General features: G+C 37.0%; 1 protein-coding gene across 2 annotated transcripts in view; it reads right to left on the bottom strand.

Moving 5' to 3' along the window:
* Positions 1-27,376, bottom strand: part of TBCEL (tubulin folding cofactor E like) — an 83,397-nt gene that overhangs the window by 45,795 nt on the left and 10,226 nt on the right. The window contains exons 1-5 of one of the 2 annotated variants that reach the window (XM_033097893.1): positions 16,535-16,575; positions 13,198-13,347; positions 11,148-11,287; positions 4,014-4,195; positions 2,460-2,716 (exon numbers count right to left, since the gene is read on the bottom strand). In XM_033097893.1, the coding sequence (XP_032953784.1) occupies positions 2,460-2,716; positions 4,014-4,195; positions 11,148-11,287; positions 13,198-13,330 (712 nt within the window). In that variant the 5' untranslated portion in view covers positions 13,331-13,347; positions 16,535-16,575. Of the gene's footprint in view, positions 1-2,459; positions 2,717-4,013; positions 4,196-11,147; positions 11,288-13,197; positions 13,348-16,534; positions 16,576-27,376 lie in introns of those variants that run through there. The other variant, XM_033097892.1, reaches the window with a different exon arrangement.

Here is a 27,376-nt window from a genome sequence, read left to right on the forward strand (position 1 = left end):
ATAACATACTGGAAAATGCAAAACTATGGACACAGTAGAATCTCTTTGGTAGTACCCCTCCCTTCTTTTAGTAAACTGATGGAGGGAAGGTTACTAAAACTATCCTTAAACGTTAGAAACATTTCAGCTTCTACTTAACCATGTTTTTGTATGCTCAATGGTTTTGAGGACCTAAAGCAATATTTTAACCTAGGAAGGGACAAGAAACCTTGCTTGACACTTTGCATGATATCTTCTGCATTATTGGGGACTTTGCCCTGGCCAGATGAGTCCAGATATTTGACCTCTGTCAGCCTATCTTGTGTGTCTGCAGGGAATGAATGTGCTCCTGGCACTGTGAACAGTGGAACAGAATCAACCCAATAACATCATTACTCTGATGGCAAAATGCAGTCTGGAGATACAGGACAAATTTGGGATCTACCATACCAGACAAGGCCAGGATCTGCAGCTAAAGATAGGTAGTAACTACTAAAAGAGATCCAGTTGGAAAAACAAACAAACAAAAAACACAACCAAAATAAAAAATTCAAACAACAAATGACAAATGGGGGAAATATGTGCAACTCACATAGACAAAGGGTGAATTTTTCTAATATAGAAAGAACACTTAGGAATCAAGAAAAGACTAACATTCTAAGAGAAACATGGGCAAAGGACATGAATAAATAGTACACAGACAAAGAAATACATCTTTTTTAACGTGAAAATATGCTCAATTTCATAGTAAGAAAACTGTCAATTGAAAGTACACTGAGGGGCAGCCGGATGGCTGAGTTGGTTAGAGTGCGAGCTCTCAACAAGGTTGCCAGTTCGATTCCCACACGGGCCAGTGGGCTGCGCCCTCCACAACTAGATTGAAGACAACGAGCTGTCACTGAGCTGCCAGAGGGGTGGCAGGATGGCTCAGTTGGTTAGAGAGTGAGCTCTCAATAGCAAGGTTGCTGGTTCAATTTCCGCATGGGATGCTGGGCTGCGCCCCCTGCAACTAAAGACTGAAAGCAACGACTGGACTTGGAGCTGGGCTGTGCCCTCCACAACTAGATTGAAGGACAACGACTTGGAGCTGATGGGCCCTGGAAGGGCACACTGTTCCCCAATATTTCCCCCCAAAAAAAAAAATTTGGAAAAACTGCAATTACCTAAAAAAAAAAAAAGTACATTGAGATCATTTCTCATGTAGACACACAAAAATTCAGATGCTGAACACACTGTGTTGAGCCTGTGAAGAAGGTTATGATTGCAATATGCTTTGTAATAAAAGATTGAAAACAATCCATCTATAGGAGACTGATTTAATAAACACTAATGTCTACTCAGTGAGATTCTTTCTCCGCAACTTAAAAAAAAAGATGTTCTGATATAGCAATATCTGCAAAATATAGTTGAGAAAACATAAGATGCAAAGCACTGTGTTTAATATGCTACCTTTTTATGTACGGAGGGAAAATAAGAATTTTTTATAGAAATATGAACTATTTGTATTAAAGAAACATGGGAAAGATATATAAGAACCAAAAGTTACCTACAAGAGGAAAATAGTGTGTAGATGGATATATAGATGGAATCATTTTTTAATGTATATTTTTCATATGGTTGGTTTTTGAACTATATTGTTGTCTTATATAATAAAAAATACAAAAATTAAAACAACAACAACAAAAAACTATGGACAGTAAAAAGATCAGGGGTTACCAGGGATTGGGGAGGGAGGGAGGGATGAATAGGCAGAGTGCAAAGGATTGTTAGAGCAGTGACATTATTACGTACAATACTACAGTGGTATATACCTGTCATCATAAATTTTCCAAACCCATAAAATGGACAACACCAAGCGTGAACCCTAATGTAAGCTGCGGACTTTGGGTGATCATGAAGCATCAGCGTAGGTTCAATTGTAACAAATGGATCACTTCGGTGCCGGGATGTTGATGGCAGGGGAGGTTGTGTGGGGGGGGGCAGGGAATATGTGGGAATTTTCTGTACTTTCTGCTCAATTTTGCTATAAATCTAAAACTTCTCTGAAAATAAAATTTATTGATTTCTAAAAATAGGCTAAAAATATTCACTCCTGTGATACACAGAATTAGATGTCAACAAACGGGCAATCAGTTATATATAAATACTAGAAAAGAAAAGTGAGCATTTTGGGATTCCCTAACAACCTAAATCCAGGCAAAGTGGTCAAGTGTGTAATTCCTTATGTTCTTTTTACTATACAATTCATTAATTTAACTCCTTTAATATATAAAATATAAACAACTAATATAATGCTATGCCTCTAGATTTATGAAAATGAATACCTTAAATTTAGCTCACCAACAGGGATCTGCGTGTCACTGTTGAAAATACATCCTATAAGAAGGCACAGCTATTACGAAAAGAAATATACTTTCACTGTATTTCACACATAAGCTAAGATCAATTTGCATGTAGATGAGAACAAGCCTGTACCTCACCTGACTTGTGGAGGCTGATGGATCGCAGATTAGGAAACAACCTGGCCAATGAATCATCAGGCTCCTCAATAGCATTCAAATGATTGTTGGCCAGGACGAGTGTATCCAGTGAAGGAAACATAACTCCTAACTTTCGTATTTCAGTCCAGTCTTGGAGGTTATTGTCTGTTATATGTAGTAGCTTAAGAGAATGACAGCAAATAGAAGGACAAGACACTGTTTCATAGTCATTAAGGCACAGGAAGAGCTCCTCCAAACTGCAGAGAAAAAAAGGAAATATTTATTGTTTAAAGCAGTTAAGTTTCTACTTTGCACCTACGTCTTTTCATTAATTCAAGAAATAAATAAGTGCCTACTATGTGTAAGAATCTGCTGGCACTGTAGAGAAAATATAAAGATGTCTTTCTGAAGCTTAAAATATAGCTGGGAAGAAAAAACCTAAAATACATAAAACAGCAGAGAATGATATAACCCAGTACTAAATTAATTTTGTGTAGTACTAACTGTTAAGTACAATAGTTCATATAGGAATGGAATTGAAACTGCAGTTAGAATAATCAGGAAAGGATGCATGGCCTTGTAGGAGGGGCAGACTTGTGTAAGTTGAGAGGAAATAGAATAAAATTCCAGAAACAACATGAACAAATGTTTAGAAATAGAAATAACTACCATTTATTGAATTCCTACCCTGTGTCAGGCCCTGTGCCACGTGCTTTATAGGCTGGACTTCTACTTCTGCAAGGTAGATATAATTGTGCCCATTTTATAGACAAGAAAGCAGCTCAAAGAGGTTAACTTATCAAAGGTGATATGGTTAGTAAGTGGAACTAATATTTAAAAGCTTACTCTATGCCATGCTAGATGTTGCATGCTGTGAGGAAACCAATTTCATTATAGTGATAGTGAGAAACTAAGATGGAATAAGTGGGGTGAAACCAGGTTCTGAAAAGCTTTGATAATTTCCATATTTACACAAAGAAACTATAGCTTCATATATTTCTTTCAACTACTTCCTTTGAACCCTTATATGCATATTCAAAGATAGATACAAACAAACATAACAAAGCATTTCTAAACTGACAAAAGTATAATTTCTTGATTATTGAAAAGAATACCAGGTCATTTTTCAGTCAGGCCAGCTATGCACTTAATCATCTGGGTGTTAACATATTTTAGAGATACTGTGATCCCCTCCCCAACCCCCCGCCACCAAAGAAAAGCACTGAGGCAAAATTCTGAAATCAGGTAATCAGAAGATTAAAATGGAGAAAGGTTGGGTTGATCTAGAAATGATAAGTGCTTCTCAGGGATATTTTCTGGCCAAAGGATGACGTATCCTGTGTCTTGGTGCTACTCAACACTGAACAAGTATTCCAATAAAAATGCTACTAGATTACCCTCACACCCTCATTGTAATTACTTCATTTTCATTTTTCTAACCTGTCTCCATTCAATCTGCAGTTCTAGTATTTCTGAGATGGGAGTCAGCAGTAATTCTATGTACTAACACAGATAGCCACATAGCCCCCTCTCCATCATGCTCTCTGGGCTTACTCTGGTAACTCCTGCAGTATCATGTGGACTGTCTCCCAAGAAGCTTTGCTGTTGTTGAGGACAAGTTTGCGAACCCCAGAGAAGGACCCAGCATATGTTCTTTCTAAAACCGACAAATTCAGAGGGTTGGAACTCAGGTTTAGAAACTCCAACTGGGGAACATTTGACACAATTTTACTGACCTAGGGAGAAAAAAAAGAAAAGCATATCAGGCAGTAATCAGAGCTTTTAAATAGCAATCATGCTCAAGAAAGGCTGAGTGGGTCTCCAGGCAAAGGGCCATTCACATTAGGGAGTCCTATTTAGTGACAGTACCCACAGAGGGGCATAAGTAATTTCAACAAACCTTGGCAAATAACTTAATCTCTTTCTACGAAAGAGTATCATAAATGAAAAGTAATGGTACAAAAGAAAGATTTCCCACATTGCTTTTGGCAAGGTTTTTGAGTCTGTTCTATATGATATTCTCTTTGATAAATGGAGAAAAGATAGTTTAGATGACATTTTAGGCCACAAGTTTCCAAAGAGCTGAGACTGGGTCATGTAATCCTCTTTGAATATCTCTTCCTTCCATCCCCAGTACAACATTAAAGCTAATTAAAGGTTTATTGAAGACCACAAAGTAACAATTTAGGTGTTCAAAATTGACTACACAGTCACAATCACTTAAAAAAGTTTCAGCTTGGCTCAAAGATGTACTAAACTTTAAAATATATTGACTGAAAAATAACAAAGCATCCATAACTATATAATGAAAGAGAAAACATCATCAATTTAATGATTTCACTAGCAAACTGGTAGACAAAAAATTTTTTAAAAAGGAAACTGAGCATTACTGACCTTAACTACCAGGGTGCCAAAAACATGTATACAAGTGGACACTTTGGTCAAGCAGTAGTTTGCTGTAATCAGAAGTGTCTGGATGCTGATGGTAACCACTTTGAGCGCCTTTTGAAATTGCAGAAATCAAACGTGCCTTGTATTCATCTTTTGTTATCAGTATATATTAAGTATTACAATTTTAATAGTTTTCCTTTTTTAAAATGTGTGTGTACATATATATACGTATATATATATATATATATATATACGTATATATATATACGTATATATATATATATTTGGCACCCTCTGTATTTGCTCTGCATAGTACTAGTCTCTTTGATACAGCTTATTTCACTACGTTCTCAAAACAACTTGCAAGATGACAAATACTATTTTCATTATAATAAGTGAAGAAACTGAATCTCAGAGATGCTAAATAATTTAACTAAGATCTCTGGGTCACAAAAGCCAAATCTAGAATTTAAAAATCAGAGCCACTGTTCTTTCCAATATACAGTAGTCCCCTTTACCCGCAGTTTTGCTTTCCACGGTTTCAGTTACCCGCAGTCAATCATGATCTGAAAATATTAAATGGAAAATTCCAGAAATAAACAAGTCATATGTTTTATTTGTTTGTTTATTTTAATTTTTTTATACTGGGGAACAGTGTGTTTCTCCAGGGCCCATTAACTCCAAGTCGTTGTCCTTCAATCTAGTTGTAGAGGGTGCAGCTCAGCTCCAAGTCCAGTCACCGTTTTCAATCTTTAGTTGCAGGGGGTGCAGCACACCATACCATGCGGGAATTGAACCGGCAACCTTGCTGAGAGCTCGGGCTCTAATCAACTGAGCCATCCGGCCGCTTCTCCGGCAGCTCAGTGGCAGCTAGTTGTCTTCAATCAAGTTGTGGAGGGCACAGCTCACTGGCCCATGTGGGAATCAAACCGGCAAACCCGTTGTTCAGAGCTCGCGCTCTAACCGACTGAGCCATCCAGCCATCCCCAAGTCACGTTTTAATGGTGCAGTTTTTGCGCACCATTGTGAGTAGTGTGATGAAATCTCGCGTTGACTTACTTACTCTTTCCCACCCAGGACATGAATTGTCACTTTGTCCAGCATCCATGCTGTATATACATCTCTCCCCATCCATTAGTCACTTAGTAGCCATCTTGGTTATCAGACCAAGTGCTGTGCTATCATCACAGGGCTTGTGTTCAAGGAACCCTCTTTTACTTAATGATGCCAAAGCACAAGAGCAATGATGCTGGCAATTTGGATATGCCAAAGAGAAGTCGTAAGTGTATATACAAGAAAAAACATAGTAAATACAGGGTTTGGTACTATCAGTGGTTTCAGACATCCACTGGGGGTCTTAGAATTTATCCCCCATGGGTAAGTGTGGACCACTGTACCAAAATTAGTAAATTATAAATATAACCAGAAAAATATGAAGAATCAGATTTAAAGTAGTATGCAATAAAGGCTAGAAGCCCAGTAAATGTATTAAGCATCAAACAGCCAGGCAACATGGTAACTAAAAGTTATGAGAAAAGGAGTACAACAGAATATTTAGCATTGGTTTTAGAGTCAGAAAGCCCGGATTCAAACCAGGTTCCAATACTTCCTAGCTGTGTGATTTGACAAGTTTGTTAGCCTTTCCAAATCTCAGTTTCCTCATTTGTAAAATGGAGAAAATAGTACCCATCTACCTCACAGGATTGTTGGTAGGATTAAATGAGATACACATGTAAAGCACTTAAAATAGTGATTGGTACATCTTTTAGAAACTTGTTTCCTTACCTACTCCCCAACAGAATGTAAACTCTATGAAAGCATGGATAGTACTTACCTAGTTCACTACTGCATAGTGGGCACTTAATGTTTGTTGAGTAAATTAACAGCACAAAATCATTCAATAAATGTAACTATTACTAATATGGTTAAGTATAGCATGAACCAATGTCTCAATCCTAGCTATATGTCATATCATATTTACTTTTATTTAAATATGTCATAGTTAAAATCAGTGGTAGAATTTCAGGATCCCAGGATCCACCTTAAGCTATTAAACCAGAAGCTTCACAAGTGGGACAAGCTTCATAGGTGGGACTTGAATACCTGTTTCTTTTCAGAGCTCCACAGATGTCAAAAAGGTATCCAGTGTTGATAACTAAGGGTACGCAGACAAAGTAACGTGTACTTCACATCAGATTTACTGTGTACTGTACAGTTCAGGAGCTCTAAAATCGGTGAGAAGTAGATTCATTCTAAGAAGGTTCAGAGAAGTACGTCAGAGGGAATGGCCCTCACATACATTATTTCATCTATTTTACACACTAATCCTTTGAAGTGCTGCCATTTTTATCTTCATTTTACAAATGAAGAAATGAGCTATCTTTTACAAATAAAACATTCTCCTGCTTGATCTCTTTTGTAACCAAGTGTTTGCGTGATATATGACTAGGATTTGGAGTTAGATTGTAGCCACAACACAACTAAATAGTCCACACAGGGACCAATTCCCTACTGCATTCTACCACCTGAATACTAATGATATGAAGGACTTCCATACAGAAGATGATGACCAGCTATGCTCATCTGTTTTAAGGGCAAAAAAAGATGAAGAAGAACTGTGCTTTAACTACAGCTGAAGAATAATTGTTAATTATAGCACGGCCCCAGTTAAATAAAACATAAACCCTTTGCTAACCACCCCTCCTTATTTTTGTAATAAAGAGGAAAGTACTCAAGAAATGGATAATTTAAGGGTTTTTGAAGCAATTTCTGGGAGAATTCCCAAGGTTGACAGGTGTAGATGTAATCTTCTTAATAGTCTACATTTACATTACTGTCCAGTGAGAATAAAGATTTAGAATAATGACTCATTCACCTCAGAATATCCTAAAAAGATAAAATTGGACCATAGTCTAATTCAAGCAGGAAAAAAATGACATGTTAGAAATAAATATTTTCTTTAAAAGGCTAAAATTATAAGGTATTTTTAGGTAACCTTAATGATAAGATTCTGGAAAATATAATATTCATTACACAGGTAAATTTACTTAGCACAGAAAAATGTCCTAATAACAAAGACTGACAAACATTCGGTGAGTTTCTAGGGCAGTATATTGACTTTTCCTTTTGAATTCTAAAAATTAAAAATACTGCTCAAGCTGGAATGACTTGAGTATACTCATGTGTAGAAACATGGAGACGAACTTAGATCTCCTTTTAAGTCTCCACAATTCTATGATTTAATAGGGGCCCTCCACTCTGGCTTCTAAAAAGGAAGAAACTACAGTTTTAAGAAAAATGGGGAAAGCATTGTAAGACAACAATCTGTAATTTATACCCAAGCTATTCTCACCTCACCTGAGTAGCTGATTCAACTGCTTGGTTTAATTTCTTTTATAAAATGGTTTTGATAAGAAAGGGAGAAAAAAGGAGATACCTTGGGAAAGATCAGACAAAAATCTATTTAGCCAAAAATTCAAGTCAAAAGCTAAAAAAAAAAAAGCATCCAAATCTTTGCTTCCCCCCCAAGTATTATACTTCTTACTCATATTTATCTTAGTCTCTGGGCATACATCAGCCGGTAGTTTAAACCACAAAAGAAGTTTCTCATAGTATTAGTGATCATTCAAAACACTAAAAGAACAAATGATATTATTCTATTCCATATTGCTATATCAAATACTGGCTGAATAAATCTTAGCTAATGGCAAAGACAAATGATCTTTTTGGCAATCAGATATAAGGGTTGCAATGGGGTTGAAATGTAATGTCTTAAAACTGTTATCTATGAGGCATTTGTAGCCTACCAAAGAGTTTAATCAATCCTAAAAATCGATATTCTTTGGTTGTATTTCTCCCATCTCTCTGTGTTTTGATATATATTCTGGAAGACTAGGATCAACTACAGTTAAGGCTAATAAAGACAAAATATAAAGGAATGACGAAAACAAAAATAAATTGGAAAATGGAAACCTGAAGGGTAGCAGTAACAAACGTTTATTCGAAAACTGCCTGAAAACAGACTATACGAGTAGAGCACATAAAGGAATATACAAACTGAGCACAGTAGAAATAAACATGTGACCCTCTGGCTATATAAAAGTCAATATGGCCTGGAAAATATTTAGTGTAGACCTCTGTCTAAGCAGAGAAAAGGCTGAATTATCTACTGTAAACTGTGTTCTGATCCATCCTGACATAAACCGTTCTTCTGAGGTAGCAACTCCATCACTGATAAAGTGTTCCCACCAGTTAGCAAAAGCATATGCATGTGGTCAAAGCACAAAGCACAACACCTTTCTGAAATGTTACACTTCCAAAGAAACAAATGTAGGGGAATCAGCCTGTGAACATAGGAGTTGAAATGATTCAGAGGAATACGGGGTCTGACTTGTCACCCATGCAGGTCAAAAAATATGTCACCAGAGGTTCAGCAGTAGGACTGCTGAGGGAATCTTTCAGCATCTGTGCAGTATGGACAGAGCATGCATGTCAGTTAAGCATCTCAAAAGACAAAGAAGGCACAGATTGTAATTTGTTGAATAGTGAACTACACTAGGTGTTTAGACAAGTAAATCAATCAATAAATACATGTATAAATAGAGATTGTTTCTTGGAATAGCCCAAGGAATCTTTATATATTAACATGTTACACAGAAATCAAGTGACATGCATCTCAAAGAATTCTGATAAACATCTTAATAAAAATAGGAAATATAATTGGGAGCATAAATTACCGGATTAAACATGACAATGAAATAATCAATAAATATAAGAAAAGCTGAAGAAAACTAGGTTAACAAAACTAGGTTTAAGATTTTTCTTAAAGAAGGAAGTTGTGTAGCATTGAACATCTACAGAATGCCTTAATGATTATTTTATCAGCAGCCCTACCCTATAAATGAGCAAAATGAAGCATTAAAATTAAGTGAATTTCTTAAGATCACAGGAAAAGCTGGAGCAAGTGGTCTTGATCAATCCTTAAGATACAACCATTTATTCATAATACATTCGACAAACATGGAGCGCCTACTATTCTGGGTGCTGACAACAAAAAAGACAAAAACCTCTCCTTTTGAATAAGCTCATGGTTTATCCAGTAGGACAACTGTCAAGTAAGCAAGTGATTGCACTACATTGTGATAAATCCTTTCACAGCAGCGTGATACAGGTGCTGGGATCATCTGACTCTGCCTGAGTGAGAGCCAGGGAAAGTTTCACAGAGGAACGGGCCAAGTCTTGAAAGAGACATAGGAAGTGGCTGAGTAAGTAGACAAGAGGTGAAAGAGAGCAATAGATTGAGAATGAATAAAAGCAAGTAAGCTTTTCATGTCAAGAGTTTATCGTGAGCTGCAAGAAAAAGTATGTGGCTAAAGATGGAGATAAAGCTCTAGAAATAGCAAAGGGCCATATGATGGAGGACTACGCATGGAGAGCTCAGACCTTAGTTTCTAGATAGTGAAACGCCAACTAAAGGATTTCAAACAGAGTGTCATGATCATATTTCATTTATTAACAGGAGTCTTGAAGCACTGTAGAAGATAGCTTAGAGAAAGCAGAATAAAACCAAGGCAGGAAAATCCATTAGCAAACTTTTCCAATAGTCCAAGCAAGAAGTAAGAGCCTAAATTAAGGCAGGAGAACAAATCAAGCAGGAAAAACTATTTTTTCCTTATTCTTAAGGGTAGCTTCTATTCAGGTAATGTTATAATCAGATAGGTTATAAATATTAATGTTAATATTAATGTTATAAATATTAATAAGAAACACTGTTGTAATACATTTATTTATGTACTTGGTCTAGAGTTACTCTGAGATCAAAAGACATCAGTTATGTCAAACCACCAAAGAGACTTAATAAGTTCTAAATATTTGGAATAAATTTCAGTCACAAGAATATTTTTATAATCTTAATATATCAACCTCAAGCAAGTTTTATGTCAAATTATAGTAATAAATGTTGAAGTAGTAGTAGAGAATAAGCATTGGATGTATAAATTGGTGAAACAGTAGAAAATTTAACGCATTATTGGCAGTCTACACCTCTGCAGTCTTATTAAGCTCTTGATGCCTGGAATAAAGTTCCTCAGTGCTTTTTACATTAATCTATAACAAATTAGCAATAACAAAGTTAACTGAAAAAATCACCATAGGAACAGCTGAAGCAGTCAGTTTTTTATCTTGAGACATACAGAAAACAAGAATCTCAAGTGAGAACCAGAATTCAGCAAACTTAATATAAATAATACAATGGTTATTGTTATATTTCACCAAAATGCAGCAATACAGAAACTTTACCTCATGCCAGTCTTCGAGTTTGTTGTCAGAAAGATCTAGTTCCGACACATGAGCACAGAAAGCAGCAATTTCTTTTTCGTCTCCAGCACAGGTTATTCCACAGCTGTTCAACACCAGTACGCTTGGGAGGTTGAGGCGATCTGAATCACAGGGTAAACAAAACACTTTCTAGGTCAGCCTAATTCTTGTCTACAAGTTTAGCCCCCAGTAATCAAATCAAATTGTGTGAAATTACACAAGGACCTGGAAAACACAGGATATGATGGGACCAAGGGTTCTGAATTCTAAGTGGAGCCAGCCAAATATGAACTAGGCAATAGTTTGGTTCAAAGATGAACCAGGAGATGAAATAAACCAGGAGGAGATGAGAAATACTGCACCAGGACCACCAAGAAAGTCCTGCAGGCTTGGCTTCCAGGCAGGAACCTTTGTCCCAACTACTGACAACAGAGCCATCACACAAGCCATTGTCATCTGAACACTACTAGATGGATGTGATTCACGTCTGGACTACCTGCTGTCTTCCTATTGGCCTTAATTCTTTCTTTTCTGAAATTTAGTTCAAAAGTATCATTCTAGATAGCTCTTTTATCTCTGTATGGTGTTTATTTTCACCTTTTGCTGCCTTCGAAAATTATTTCAAACCATTAGATAGTCTGCTAAACCACATCTGTTCTTCAAGTTTTTATCCTTCAAGAACTCTTCCTTGCTTAAGTGGATACATTTAAATATTTATATCTTTTTCTTTCATACTTGTCCATCAATCATTCCTGTTTCATACTCATATAGAATTTGTCTTTACAAAAATTAAACTTTAAAAAAAATAAAATTGAAATGTAAGTGTTTCAGAGTCTTAAACTATTCAATGGATTTGATCAAACTGGGGTAGTCAAACTATTGCCTAATTAAAAAACATGTGTCAATCACATTCTATCTCTAATAAAAAGGATAAATACGAGAATTCAACCACTCTTTCCCTATTTGGTAGAAAACAAAGACTCACAAAGGTAATATGTTATTAGTGGAGGCCTCAAACTATATGATTTTTCAATTTACTACTTTTCAGTATCAAATTTCTCAAAATGGAAATGGACCCTGAAAAATAATGACCAAGTAAGCAGTCCATTTCTTTGTGCCATTGTAGAGTATATGGAGTGATAAGACAGTTGTATTTTAAGTGATAAGATAGACATAACAAATGCTTAGCAGCCTTTGGACATAGGAACTAAAACACTGTTCAATATTAATCTTCCATAATTACAAAAAACAAATTCCAAGAACTATTACTTACAACATTAAACTAAAATGCAAGCAGAAAACCCAACCTGCACATTTCTAGTTGTAGATCTTTGCTTGTATCATAATCCCTCTCTTAAAATGTCTTTACATTCTTTTTTTTAATGAACGCATCTGCATCTTGTCCTTTGATGATGATGATGATAATGATGATGATGGTGATATTCTCCAAACTTTATTTCTGTCATTTCATTCTTGAAGTGTTAGTGCGACTGTCATAGCTTTGAACTGTTTTCAGATCATGTGAATTAATTCTCTTCTCAACTTCTTCCCCAATCACTGTGCCATTCATTTGGCTCAACACAAACTACCTCGTGTTATATCTCTGTAAATGTGAGTATCCTGTAATCCAATTAGGCTGTAAGCTTGTTGAGAGCACAGTCCAGTCTTGTATTAGGTTGGTGCAAAAGTAATTGCGGTTTTTGCAATTATTTTTAACCTTTTAAACCGCAATAAGTTTTGCACCAACCTAATAGTATCTTGCACCCTCCAAATTCCTTGAAAGAATATGTATTTGAAATATTATCATTCAATATTGTTCTTGCTCTACAAGTGCAACTAAAATGCCTTTTGGTCAATCTGGAGGAAAACAAGTCCTTTTAGGTTTTTCAAAAAACTGAAATCATAGCAAGGGAGAAAGAATATTTAACTCATAATTCAAAATAAAGGAAATTATTTGCAAAAACGGCAACATTCTGGTTTAATGTCCTAAGTAAGCTCCAGTAAATAAATGTTTTAGGTCCCACCTTTTTACCTTTCATAGGAGAGCCCTGAGGTGTGGCTGGGACATGGACGCCCATCCCAGGACCACGGCGGTAAGGAAAGTTTTCAGGACTATATTTCTCACATAATACTTGCATAAAACTCCTTCCACTAGGTTGATCCATCTTCCTTTCCTAAAGTTCTACAAGAAAGCAAGAAATCATCAAGATTATTTATTTACTTATACAAGAGATATTTACTGAGAATCAATTATTTATAAGGAACTAGACTAGGTATTGCAGACATATAAGACATGGTCAACTGCCCCCAAAGATTTATACTATGGTGAGACTTTGTGACTTAAGAAAGCTACATATGTAGACTATGTAGACAAAAGACAGTTCAGCACATGATAATTACAATATAGATTAAAAGTACTACAAGATTTAGAAGAGGAGGCAATCATTTCCAACCAAGAATAACAAGAAGACTGTTGGCTGGTGCATAAGGTTCATGTGGTAAGTAAAAGGAAAAAGAACTAAACAGGACGGTATGGACTAAAAATTAGATTAAAGAGTGTGAATGAATCCTTCCATATTTGTCCCTCGAAATCCATTCACATCTTCTTTCATAGTCAAAGAATTTTTAACTGTACACATAGCTACTTTTATTTAGGAACGAGTACATGACTAAGTTCTAGTTGATGAAATAGAAATATTCTATGGTGGCTGCTAGAAATCATCCTTAAAAGAGAGTCCAAGTATTGCTCTTTGCCTGAGTTATTTATTACTGCTTTTATTGCCTTTGTCCAAGAAGACATACATAAAAAAAATACTGCTAAGACTCGTATCAAAGAGTTCACTAGTTATATTTTCTTCTAGGAGATCTTACATTTAAGATCTTACATTTAAGTCTCTAATCCATTTTGAGTTTATTTTTGTATATGGTGTAAGAAAGCGGTCTCATTTCATTCTTTTGCATGTATCTGTCCAGTTTTCCCAATACCATTCATTGAAGAGACTGTCTTTTCCCCATTGTATGTTCTTATCTCTTTTGTCATAAATGAATTGACCATTTAGGTATGGGTTTATTTCTGGGCTCTCTATTCTGTTCCACTGATCTATGTGTCTGTTTTTGTGCCAGTACGGACCAGTACAAACACCTGTCCATTTACTGAACCAAAGTTTTATTTGTACAATTTACCAATATTTTAGACTATGGAATACATTTCATAATGAGTATATCACAAGTCACCCTGAGAATATAGGGCTGCTATCTGTCAGGATCCGCATTTGTGAGCTTAAGGATAGCCTGTTTTAGCACAAGACAGTTTGTTCTTTCTATCCCGCAGAGTGACAAGTGTCTGCTTGTGTCCTGTATCCCAGCACTGACTGAGTCAAAACAACTGTGTGAGTCATCTAGGCCTTCAGGAACCTTCAGATTGAAAGGTTTTCTTTGAAATGTAAATTTATCACCTCCAACAGCAGACAATATAGAGCAGGTACAGTGGTACCTCGGTTTTCTAACGTAATCCGTTCAAGAAGACAGTTCAAGTTCTGAAATGTTCGAAAACAGCCGACAGCTAGGCCTCAGGACCTTGCACTCAGTGGAAGCCGCGTGACATGTTCGACTTCCGAGGCATGTTTGAAAACTGAAACATTTACTTCCTATTTACTGCGTTCGTAAAACAAAATGTTCGTCAACAGAGACATTCGAAAACCGAGGTACTATTGTACTACCATTAGTGACAGCACCATAGCTCTTATCAAAGACTTGTCTCAAGTAAATGCGAACAGAATTTTTAGGAATGTTTAACAAAAAGTCAAAGTATTGACAATTGGCAGTTGAAAAGGAATAAAACGTGTGGTGAGGGTGCTGAACTGTCAGTGTCAAAATAATAGTAACCGAGTTTAAATAGCATCTTTTAACCTGAAGCTTCAGAACCACTTAGGTTCAGACCTATTCAATTCAAAGACAATAATCTTACACACAATTTATATGGAGACAAACTGAGGCATGGGACTATTATTAAAGATATATCCAAGTCAAAATAAGTCCCAGTAAGCAAGCAATCATGGGAACATAAAAAAGTTATTCCTCATGGCCCCATGCTTTAACAACTCTTCCAAATAGCCTGGGGTTTTTTGTTTTGTTTTGTTCCCCTCCCCCCCCCCCAAAGACTTAAAAGCAATGCCAGGCGCCTTCACTGGTCATTTTCTAGGATACTCTATTGGAACAGCTTTCCAGGAATGTAGTGTACACATTAATACATGGGTTTTGAATTAGAACATTAAGATTGCAAAACGGATCAGTAACATAAATCTACTCATAATCTGCTGAGACAGTTTGAGGAGGAACAGTAGGTGGGAAAGGAAAATTGAAAACCAGATTGAAAAATGAGGAAATACAGGATGGAAAAAGATCTTTAACTGGAGCCTTTAAAAAGGTTTCTTGGGGGTGGGAGGGTAGGTAATCTATGACTTTCTGGAGAGAATGGCTGTTAAATTACATCTGACTACCTCTACGCTTGGCATAGTTTTAATGCATTTGTAAAAGTGTTCTGAATTGGTGCTGAAAGTCAGGGAGCCAGACATCTTGGAGTGATGTTGCTTGGTTCCATTACCAAGTTTGCAGTGCGCCTGTGACAATTTCAACTCCTTTGTGCCTCAAATCCTGACTGTAATATGCTCTTGTAAAGTGCTTGGAGAGTCAGGATAAAGCGCAAGTTGGAGGATAAGGTACTTAGTGCACTTTCGCCAAATAGATTACTAACAGGACAGAACACACAGTGACCTAAGTGCCCCAATTGCTATCAAACAACTGACACTTTATGTTTCCAATCAAAGAGTCAGGTCAAAATTAGTAGGAAACTCAACGCAACTGAAAATAGACAACAGACAATGTCTGACCATTAACAATGAGGATATACAAAATATATCCCCATGCTGGTATACAAGATCAATATTTACTACATACACACACACACACACACACACACACACACACTTTATAGTAGAGTACCATATTTCCTAAAGTATGAATACTACCAGCCTCACTCACAACGTAAATACTACCCCACAGAGTCCCAAAATATATATTTTAAATCTTATAAAAATAGTTTTATCTGCTTATACGAATATGCACAGACTACCTTTGAGACAGGTTAGCTAGCATGTCTCTAGGTAGACAGGGAGGTCCCTGGTGGAATAAACAAAGACAGCCATATCCTGAAACTCCAGGTTTTGAAATAACTCCTTTGCTCCAGGACAAAATGTAACAAGGCCTGAGGTTAATCATAAAATTCCTTTAGGCCTGACAAACAGAGCTGATCTGATAGATAAGAGTGGGTTACTTTGCTAATTCCTTCAGGACGGGCAAGCAGAACAAACCTGGTAGACGAATTTCATTAGAAGGCGCCAGTTCCCTTCTTCAAACAGCTCCCCTTCCCCAAAGAGGCAGGGGAAAGTATAAAAGTAAGAGCTTTTGCCTCAGTCGCTGGGCACCCCCATTCGGGACCCCTCCCGCTTGGGAGCTCTGACCCTTTGCTTTCAATAAACTCTCCTCTTTTTAAAACTCTTTGCTTCTCCTGGGTCCGTGTTTCCATTCTTCGGTCTCACGATCCCGGCACTCACTCACTCAGTCCCCTACATCATTTGGGGACTCACAGAGACATATTCTTCCTTCACCTTAAGGAGGATAAAATAGAAATTAATGAGTACCTGTGGTTGACTCCAGAGAGAAATGAGGACTAGTGTAGAAAGGACATTGGCTTTTCATAGCTCACCCATTTGAACCTCACCAGATGAATACCTCATCTTTTTTTTTTCATGTTATTTTTTCAAAATATAAAACATTTTTAAGTGACGTATCTGGGAATGATCTAATATGACAATGGTTTGTTTTTTTCAGTTCCTCATTATTATCAATTATCTATGGGAAAAAATTCCAAATTGGACCATGAGGAATATATAATATTAATTTTAAGAGGAACTGGAGAGTGAGGAAGAAAAATAGATGATGAAAAGGAAATAGCTATTTTTGCAAAACTTGGAAAGAAAACGAAAGCAGAACAAAACACACCTAAGCTTCAAAATTAAACTACAAATAAAATGACAGGTGGGGTTGAGATGAAGGGGTAAGATGACAGACAGAGCCAGAATGTAGAGTTCTGTTAGTCTTTACCATGGCTTTAACCAGAGCAAAGCAAAAGCTCCACTCTGAAGTGTATAGGATTGGAACAATACCCTCAGGCCTGCTTCACTGTCACTTCCTTTGCTAGCCAAAATGTGCTAATAAAAGTTACCAAATATTTCATCCCAATTACCCAAACTGTATACAAATTACTGTGACGCTGGAACCATAATGGCTCCAGGCAGAGGTGACAAAGGCATAGCCTAAGGATGCTTTGGGCTCTTCAGGCATCCCTGTCACCTCTTACCCTGGAAACCAAGAAAAGAGGGGTGCTTCCCATAGCAGGAAGCCTGCAGGATTCAAATTACTGGAATAGTAAATAGTTGGGAACTGATTTACAGTTCTAAAAAATAAACTGCAATAATTCAAAACATGCATTCATTTAGGATAAGGCTAAATCTCCAGGAAGAATTTTCATAGCATAAAAATGGAGAAGAGGGAAACACTCTCAAGTAGTTTAAAATTATTTTCAGTTATTTGGCATGGACCCATTTACATACAAATAACCAATCGTACCTATTCATCAGAGAAGGGCAGAAAAAACTACACTCTGCCAATATTTTGCTACCAAATATTTGAAAACAAAACGTAGGTTAAACACTTGGGATACAGTCTACAATTTCACCTTTAGGTTCCTTTGGTCAGATGATAAGGAAAAGCCCCCATCACTATAGAAAATTTAAGTCTTCTTTTCCCTAGTTTGTTAGCTCTTTAGCCCCTGGCTTTGATTACTCTTCTAATCAGTTTCTGAATAGACTAAAGATTGCTCCCAGCCTGAATCACAGAAAGTCTCTCACCCCTGCTTCAGATAACTACTTAAAAGCCTGTGACTTCCCAACATCCCCCAAGCCATTCCGGGCCCCCAGGCCAGTATACTTGTTGATTGTAATCATGAAAGCCTCATATTCTTTCCAACCCATTCTGGGCCCAGCTCCTGGACAACTGACACCACCTAAAGGACAGGTTGAATGGCCACAGGCTCTATAGAGCTAACGGATTTATTAATTAAAATCTATTTTCCCTCATTCAGGGGCCTTGGGGATACAGAGGATACCCCAGCAAGACTGCCAGTGGCAACCAAAGAAGGCAACACGGTCTTGCAGGCGGATCTCTAAACCCCTTCCTCTCATCTGAGATCAGATACAGCGAGAGTGCCATGAATCCCCCAATAGGTACGGACAGCTCTACGCCCCTGCCCAGCAGGAAGCAGATACAGAAGACCTTGCAACCCTCAACTTCCCACAGAGATTTTATGGGGATCATGTCTCTCAAGATAGGAATCGGGTCTCTGCATTCTTGCACAACCCACAGAATGCGACCGTCCAAAGACCTCCCCTTTCCGCCCAAAACTTCCCCTTTCATTGTAATTATCTACCCCTATGAGGAAACAAATGGGTACAAAAATCCCAACTAGATTAAATCGGTCACTCAGGTGGTGCAGTAAAGGTCACAACGATCTTCATTTCACCTGGGCCTCATTATACCATCATTATAATATCATGCATACGCCTGGAAGTTCATTATAACAGACTGAATTCTGGGAAGGAACATACACAGTCTAAAAAGATGAGGTAATAGCCTCTTGTCAATCACAGGTGTCAATCAAGTGGTCCCATGCCAGGGAAGGAACAGCCCATTCTAGAGAAAAAGGGATAAAAACTCCAAGTCCTGCCAGTCAGCCCTTTTTTGGGGGGGGCGGGGGGCTTTGAACCTTTTGTGCCTCTTCTTTTGCTCCGCCCACTCTGAACTCTTTGGTTTCACTACCTTATCTCGGTATCTCATTCAATTCTTTGCTCGAGATGCCAAGAACCTGGACACCGTGCTGAGGAGGGCCCACTCTCCAGTAACAAGATGACACTCATGCTAGTCATTTTTTCCTCCATTTAGGTGCCTATTTCCTTTACAAGACAATCTGAGAATAAAAATCTCTTTACTACTTGTTTATAAAAAAATGGAGACAGCAAATATAGTTAGTTCTGCTATGTCTTTTATGTACTTTATCAAGTGGTTCCAATTAGAATTTTCTGCCCATTCATGTATTCACAAAATGTGTGTCCTCATAAAGCTTATAGTCTCATTTAGGTCTGTTGAACAAACACAAACCAGACAGTGCATGTATGTCAAACACTGTGATAACTCTAAAGAAGTGAGAATTAATAAAATCCAAATTCTGTCCTGAAGGCATCCACAATCTAAGGAGATACATGGAAATAACACATACCTGAAATAAACCACCCAGAAATAGTGAACTCAAACATAAAAAGTGATTAACTTTTCGAAATATGATCAAGAAAGTAAGGGGTGCAAAAAATCTGAAAACATTTATCTGTAAAGATATATGTGCTTCAATGTTCACTGCAGCTTTATTTACAGTAGCCAATACATGGAAACAACCAAAGTGTCCTTCGATAGACGACTGAATAAAGAAAATGTGGTACATATAAATACACAATGGAATATTATTCTGCCATAAGAAAAGATGAAATAGTGCCATTTGTGACAACATGGATGGATCTTGAGATTACTATGCTAAGTGAAATAAGTCAGCCAAAAAGTTGAGAACCATATGATTTCACTGATATGTGGAATATGAAACTGAAAACAACAAAAAAACAAAACAAACAAATAAACAAAACCTCATAGACACAGACAATAGTTTAGTGGTTACCAGAGGGTAAGGGGGGTGGGGGTGGGAGATGAGGGTAAGGGGGATCAAATATATGGTGATGGAAGGAGAACTGACTCTGGGTGGTGAACACACAATGTGATTTATAGATGATGTAATGCAGAATTGTACACCTGAAACCTGTGTAACTTTACTAACCTTTGTCACCCCAATAAACTTTCATTGAAAGGAAGGAAGGAAGGAAGGAAGGAAGGAAGGAAGGAAGGAAGGAAGGAAGGAAGGAAGGAAGGGAAAGAGGTAAATCTTGAGCCATTTTGAAAGCTGATGAAGATTAGGTTAATAGGGTGAAGAACATTCTAGGAACAGGAAATAACAGAACACAAACAGGCATAAAAGGCATGACATGGGCTCTTAAGCGGTATTGTTAAAACATAAAATACATGTTGGGGGAGCAGTGGAGACAGGAGATTTGACTGTAGGGTGAACGGTAGAGTCAGCTTATGACTGACCTTGCTCAGGTTCAACTTTACCCTATAGAGATGAGAATAAAAAAAATTTTGCTTGATCACCATGAAAAGAATGGGGGTTCTTTCATCCTTGGGGGTTACCGATCCTCATGTAGACTATCAATAAGTCAAAAATGATGAGAATTTTAAGGCCCCTAAAGGATTGGACAATTAGAAGTTTGTTCACTTTGGTGAAGTATTTTTAGTATAGACAAGGGAGTAGAAACCATAGTATACAGAGTTAAGGAAATAAATAAAACAGTGATTATAGACCACGCCTTTGAGAAGCTTAGATGAAAGTGGAAAAGATGGGACAGTTGAAGAAAAGAAGGGACAAGTGTTCAGAGAGAGAATTGTTATATTTTGTTCTGTTTTCTAAGAGGATAAATGATGAATTTATACGCCGAGTCTTTTTTAGGAAAGGGTGCAGAGGTCAATAATAACTAAAACAACATGTCTCAGGAGGAAAAATCTCCTGGATAGCATCAAAGAATCTCTTAAGATTACTAGCTTTCTCAATTTTTGCAAGTTTTTTTTTTAATTTTTTCTTTTAAAGTTTTTCCTTTGTGGACTCTTAACTTCATCTCCAGAAAGCTTCCTTTTCTGGAAGATCCTCACTATACCCAAACCTTCCCAGATTCTTGGACATTTTAGGTAGCTGGGACTTTGTTTTGTTTTCTAAATCTTACTATCCTCAGTATAAGTGTACCCCAATAAAACATAATTGCTGTTAGGAAAGTATATGAAGGTTAGACAATTAAGTTCGTGAACACATCCTAGAGAAAGTGCTCCATGCCTCATTGCTGAATATCATTACAGTCACCTTCGAAGTACTGCCCTTGGGAAGCCATGCACTGACACCAGCGCCTAGTCCACCCTTCAAAGCAATTTTGGAACTCCTTTTCTGTAATGGCCATCAGAGCTGTCATCGTATTACCCTTAATGTCCTGAATGTCATCAAAATGTCTTTCAATATTTCAAAATGTCCTTTCAATATTTCCTTTATCTTCAGGTAAAGAAAGAAGTCATTGGGGGCCAGATCAGGTGAGTAGGGAGGATGTTCCAATAGTTATTTGTTTATTGGCTAAAACCTCCCTCACACACAGTGCTGTGTGAACTGGTGCAGTGTCGTGATGCAAGAGCCATGAATTGTTGGCAAAAAGTTCAGGTTCTCTAACTTTTTCACACACCTTTTCAGCACTTCCAAATAGTAAACTTGGTTAACTGTCCAGTTGGTACAAATTTATAATGAATAATCCCTCTCCTGTCAAAAAAGGTTAGCAACATCGTTGCAACAAATCCGCAAACTTAGTTGTCAGACCTCCTATGTGTAAGTTATATACTTTACCCTCCATGAAAGATTAAATGAATGAATAAAGACCTATTAATAAGTTTTTTCCTAAACAATTGCTTTAAAAAATACAAGTGATATATATGCTGATTTTTTTTTAATAAGCAATTGAAAATAAGCAAAAAACCTGTAACACCATGTCATGTCCATGTTGATGTAGTTTCCCTTTTTATTACCTAAGCTAAGCATGTAAGTAAGTGTTACCAAAAGCTTTTCATAGCTGAAGCATATTTATAGCCACAGTCGTACCTGGAAACTTTGGTCAACAGGTTTAGCAAGTAGATTAAGGTTGATGATGCCACTTATGGTATATACTTTTCCAGGCCATTTTCCATGCTATGTAGATACACTTTTTTTACAAAAAAGTAAATTAATTTAGATAGTCTTGTAATCTGCCTTTTCCCTAAATAGCTCATGAAAAATTTTCTATATCAATAAACATATATTTACATAATCATTTTTAAGGTTTGCAGAGTATTCCATTAACAAGCTTTTGCAGCTAAAGTTATGAATGACAGCTATCTCTCCCATAAAAACACTTCAGGGACATTGTCCAAGTCAACATAATGAGGTTACCCAGTCTCGCTCTGTATGGCACCCCAATTTCATTTATCATGAAGTACGTAAACCTGCAATTCTGTCCCACTTACCTCCCCTGAGCATTATGCAGTATACCTAAGTGGATGCCTTCTTGGGATGAAAAGAAAGAAAAATAATTCTAATAAACTTGCAGAACTATTCTGTAGAATTACAGTTCACCAGTTCACAAATTTACTCTACGCAATCCAAGTGCAAAACTTGAGACCAACTGATAAATCCATTATCATGTCACACCATGCAACTATGATTTCCCACCCTACTTACGAACCACTCTATTTCTCAAAGTCTCTTTCCCAACTGTATACTAAACCACATCCAAATGTAATAACCTGGCACATCAACTTTTCAAGGTGGAAGATTTTTTAAAAATCCAACACTGCCAAATAAAATGTGAATTCAGACTCCTGCTTAGTCCTTGAATTATGCTATTAGAAAGGCACTGCTATCTTCTTTACCACAGCACTAAGCTTCTCCTTAAAAGCACCACAGACAAGAAAATATCTAACTCAAATTCTTTATTCCAAAGATCCCTAAATATGTGACTCTGTAATCAGTGGGTACAGACTCAGAGATATATGTATTTTTTAATAAAGAACTATACCATATATGAGGCACATTTGATGTTGAAAAAAGAAACAAAGTTTTCTCATCTACAATCGCACATTTGCAAACATGACTAACTTGCATGCTCATAGTCTACATTTGAATTTCTAATCCAAATGTACTAGTCAAAGAATTTTAACATTTTGATGATAAAGTATTTGAGGGGAAACAAAAATACAGAAAATATTGCTATTTAAACTGAAGTACCTTTGTGTGAAAATTTTTCTAAGCACTTCTTTCTTTATTTCCGTAGCTTATTGTCCAGAAATGTTGGCTTAAACCAATTGTCTATATCCCTACTAAATCAGGCATTCTAAGATGTAGAAAAAGAATTTCCATAAGCTTTCAGCAAGAACAAAATAAGCTTAACATTCACCATACCCTTTACTCCAATAGCTTCCAAGGAGAGTTCCACCCTTCTCTCCCCTCCCAGCTCTTTCTCAAATTTGCATACAGCCCCTTCCTACTGGCCCAGATTCAATTTGGGGAAAATCTCAAGGTTTTAATGTTGCACTTAATCAAAATTCAGGAGTAGACGCATTTACCCTCAAGTCAATGTTCCCCAAAAGCCAAGTAGCCCCACGCTGCAAAAGCTTGTTAATTCTCTAACTGGGATTAACAAACATTTTAAAGCCTAGTAATTTTCCACAACCACCCTCCGAAACAGACATACTGACACTTATCTCTAGTTACAGGACATGAAACTGAGGCGACAGGCTCAGGTTTCTGTGACCCAACCAGCATGCTAAGTCATACTTTCTGTATCCTTAATCTGTTGAGCCATCATGCTGTTACTACTAAAAAAGGAGTACTTCATGTCAATAATATATGGCACAGCACACAAATCATAGAAATACAACTTATTAAAATATACGAAAACTCTTAACACCGCAAATAACTCTTATAACCACATCAAAGTAACTGAACCACAAAACTAAAGCAGCAGTACAGAATGGTCTGGTCATCAAGGGGGAAAAATTATTCTCAACTTCTGCCTGCCAAAAAGGAATGAATATGAATTTCCTGAATGGACTAGTTTTCATCAGCAGAAAACTGTTTGTGCCTGCTATCTCTCAGCTATGAATACAGAAGTTTAAGATCATTCATTACTCAGCTGTTTACAGAACAGATTACCCCATTATCTCTACTCACGAGCACCAACAGAAGCTATTAAGATAAAACAAGGCCCCTTTAGGAACAGACTACTAGTTTATCACTCTGCAGCGTTCTAGAGGAGTTCATAAACCATTCTGGCTCATAACCAGGGACTGCCAGAATGTTAAAACATGAGCCACACAGCGAGTTTGCAAAAGTTTACAGGTCATTAAAAAAATTCACCAGACTCTTCCACATTTAGTGCTACTGCATTATTGCCCTATGGTGGTATTGCCTGGTGGTGTTAAATACAGGTTCTAGAACCAAAATGCCTGGATGTAAATCATGACTAGACTCCACCATTCTGTGTGACTATGGGCAACTAACTTTGGTTCTCTAAGTCTCCATTGCCTTATCACTAAAAAGGGGTAATAGATAGCCCCTAACTTCTAGTTCATAGGGTGCTGAAGATGAATGGTGGTGAGTAAAAATTTAGCACAGTACCGGGCACATAAAAAGCACTTAATAAGTATCAGCTTCTGCTACTGCTACCATCTGCTATTCCTACTCCCATCACCACCAAGTAAGCATGGTAGTATTAATGTAGGGCTTGGGGACTGGCAATTTTTTTTTTGTTGTTTTTTTTTTTTGTAGTTTTTTTTGTTTGTTTTTTTTAATTTATTGGGGTGACAATTGTTAGTAAAATTACATAGATTTCAGGTGTACAATTCTGTATCACATCATCTATAAATTACACTGTGTGTTCACCACCCAGAGTCAGTTCTCCTTCCATCACCATATATTTGATCCCCCTTACCCTCATCTCCCACCCCCCAACGGGACTGGCAATTTTTGTTAAATAGATTCAATCTAATTGTTTTTGGTCCCAGGACTATGATAATTAATGCCAATTAATAATTCAGGCAGTAAAATTGTCTAACATTTATACTGTCATTCTTCCTTAACTGGAAGGTCTTCCCCTCTCCTCTTCACCTGTCTAAATTTTATCCACCCTTCGATGCCCAACTCAAGAGTCCACTTCAGAGATAAAGCCTTTTCAAATACCTCCTGCCATAATTATTGGTTTGCATTGAGCTGAGTTCTCTCAGGGGGCAATTAATCAATCACATCGTGGTATGGCATCTTTTTATGGTTGTCCCATATGTTACCCAGTATGCATTATACCACTCATGCATAGTGATGTGATTCTTGTGTGTTTATGTCTTGTGTCCTGTGACTGTATAGCTCTTGAGAATAAGGACCATATGTATCATAAAGTTTCTTTGTAGCATTATGGACTGGAACTTTGCACTTAATTGGCACTCAGTAAATGTGCTAACCAATAACTTTTCTAATCAATTCTGATTGTACGTATCAAATGTATTTTATAAAATATGAAAAGATTTATTAATGAACTCTAAGATCAGAGTACTTATGAACAAAAATGTTTCAGAGCTACCACTGAAATACGTAATTACTTCTACCTCTCCGTGGGGATTCCAAAACTAAGAGATCTCGTGATACAGAAATGAGTCAGTAGCAGAGTCAGAAATACTGTTACTACCTAACACAACTAAATTCTTATGCAAAACCATTAGCCACAATAGATTTAACACTGAATATATGATTTTGGTATCCATATTATACATTTCATATTCAAGAGTTAATAATTTATGCCATACCTCAGAATAGGCAAAGTTTAGTAACTAAAGATGAATATATGTGCATTGCTGGTGAAAATGGTATAGTTGTGGTAACAGAATGGCAGTTCCTCAAAAACTTAAACACAGGTTACCATATGATCCAGCAATCCCACTTCTGTGTATCTACCAAAAGAACTGAAAGCAGGGACTTGAATAGATGTTTGTACACCAGTGTTCCATAGAAGCATTATTCACAATAGCCAAAAGATGGAAACAACTCAAATATCCATGGATATATCAATGAATGGATAAGCAAAATGTGGTATTGTAAGAGACTGTTAGCATGTAAGAGACTGTTAGCATGAGAACTGCTATCTTCAGGTCAGGGTTAACAGCCCCTAGCCTGAAACAACATAATTATAAAATTCCAGGATGTGGGCAGTTGCAGCATGGCGACTAGAAGTCCTGTAGCTTATCTTATACTCCTGGTCTCCTTGTCCTGCAGTAAATCTTATACTCTTTGAAGCTATGCAAGTCCTGTAGCTTATCTTATACTCCTGGTCTCCTTGTCCTGTAGTAAATCTTATACTCTTTGAAACTATGTAAGTCCTGTAAGTTTATCTTATACTCTCAGAAGCTATGGAAGGCCTTGAAAATGCTATATAACCCCTTGGCTTTAAGTGTTTGGGGTCCTTGTTAAAAACCCGCTGCGTCGGGCAGAGACGGGGACCCCAGCCGGCTGGTAATAAACCTCGCTGTGTGACTTGCATTATTGTGCGGGTTCTCTGTCTGTCTGAGGGGGACAATTCCGGATCTTAACAGTATGTACATATAATGGAATATTATTCAGCATTAAAAAGGAAATTCTACAACATGGATGAATCTTAAAGACAATGCTAGGCGAAATAAGCCAGATACAAAAGGACAAAGCTTGTATGATTCCACTTACGTAAAGTATCGTGAGTAGTCAAATTCAGAGATAGAAAGTAGACTGATGGGTTGGGGACAGTGGGGAATGGTTTCAGTTGGGGACATGAAAAATTTCTGGAGATGGATGGTGGTGATGGCTGCACAACAATGTGAATGTACTTAATGCCACTGAACTGTACATTTAAAATGGTAAAATGGTACATTTTGCTATATATATATTTTACCACAATAAAAATATTTCAAAAAATTAATGAATAAATAAAATATATCTATATAAAAAAGATGAATATAGGTCAAGTCCAAAATTTCTGATTCTTACTCTCAGCATACTTATCACATTTATGCCAACAATTCACTTACAGATCTTAAACAGTGAGTGAGAAATAAATTAGCCACGTCTCAATAAGTGCATTTTGTGGGAAATTTGGTTTATGATGTATATAATCTTTATTTATCTTTTTCTTGGATTCCTCTACTAATATTCGCAGGGAGAAATGTCACTAGCGGATGAGGGACTAATAGAGTCAAAATTTAAATTTCAACCTCCAAAGGGTACTTGCCTTTACTAAACTTATGCCTTAAGTTAATAATAGTGTCTTTAAGAAAATATGACCCTCATAAGTCACAAAAATAAGGGTTTAATAATTTATAATTGTTTTCAACATTTTAAGACGTGTAATTTTTTC

The sequence above is a fragment of the Rhinolophus ferrumequinum genome, chromosome 25 (assembly GCF_004115265.2).
Source record: "Rhinolophus ferrumequinum isolate MPI-CBG mRhiFer1 chromosome 25, mRhiFer1_v1.p, whole genome shotgun sequence".
Taxonomy (NCBI): domain Eukaryota; kingdom Metazoa; phylum Chordata; class Mammalia; order Chiroptera; family Rhinolophidae; genus Rhinolophus; species Rhinolophus ferrumequinum.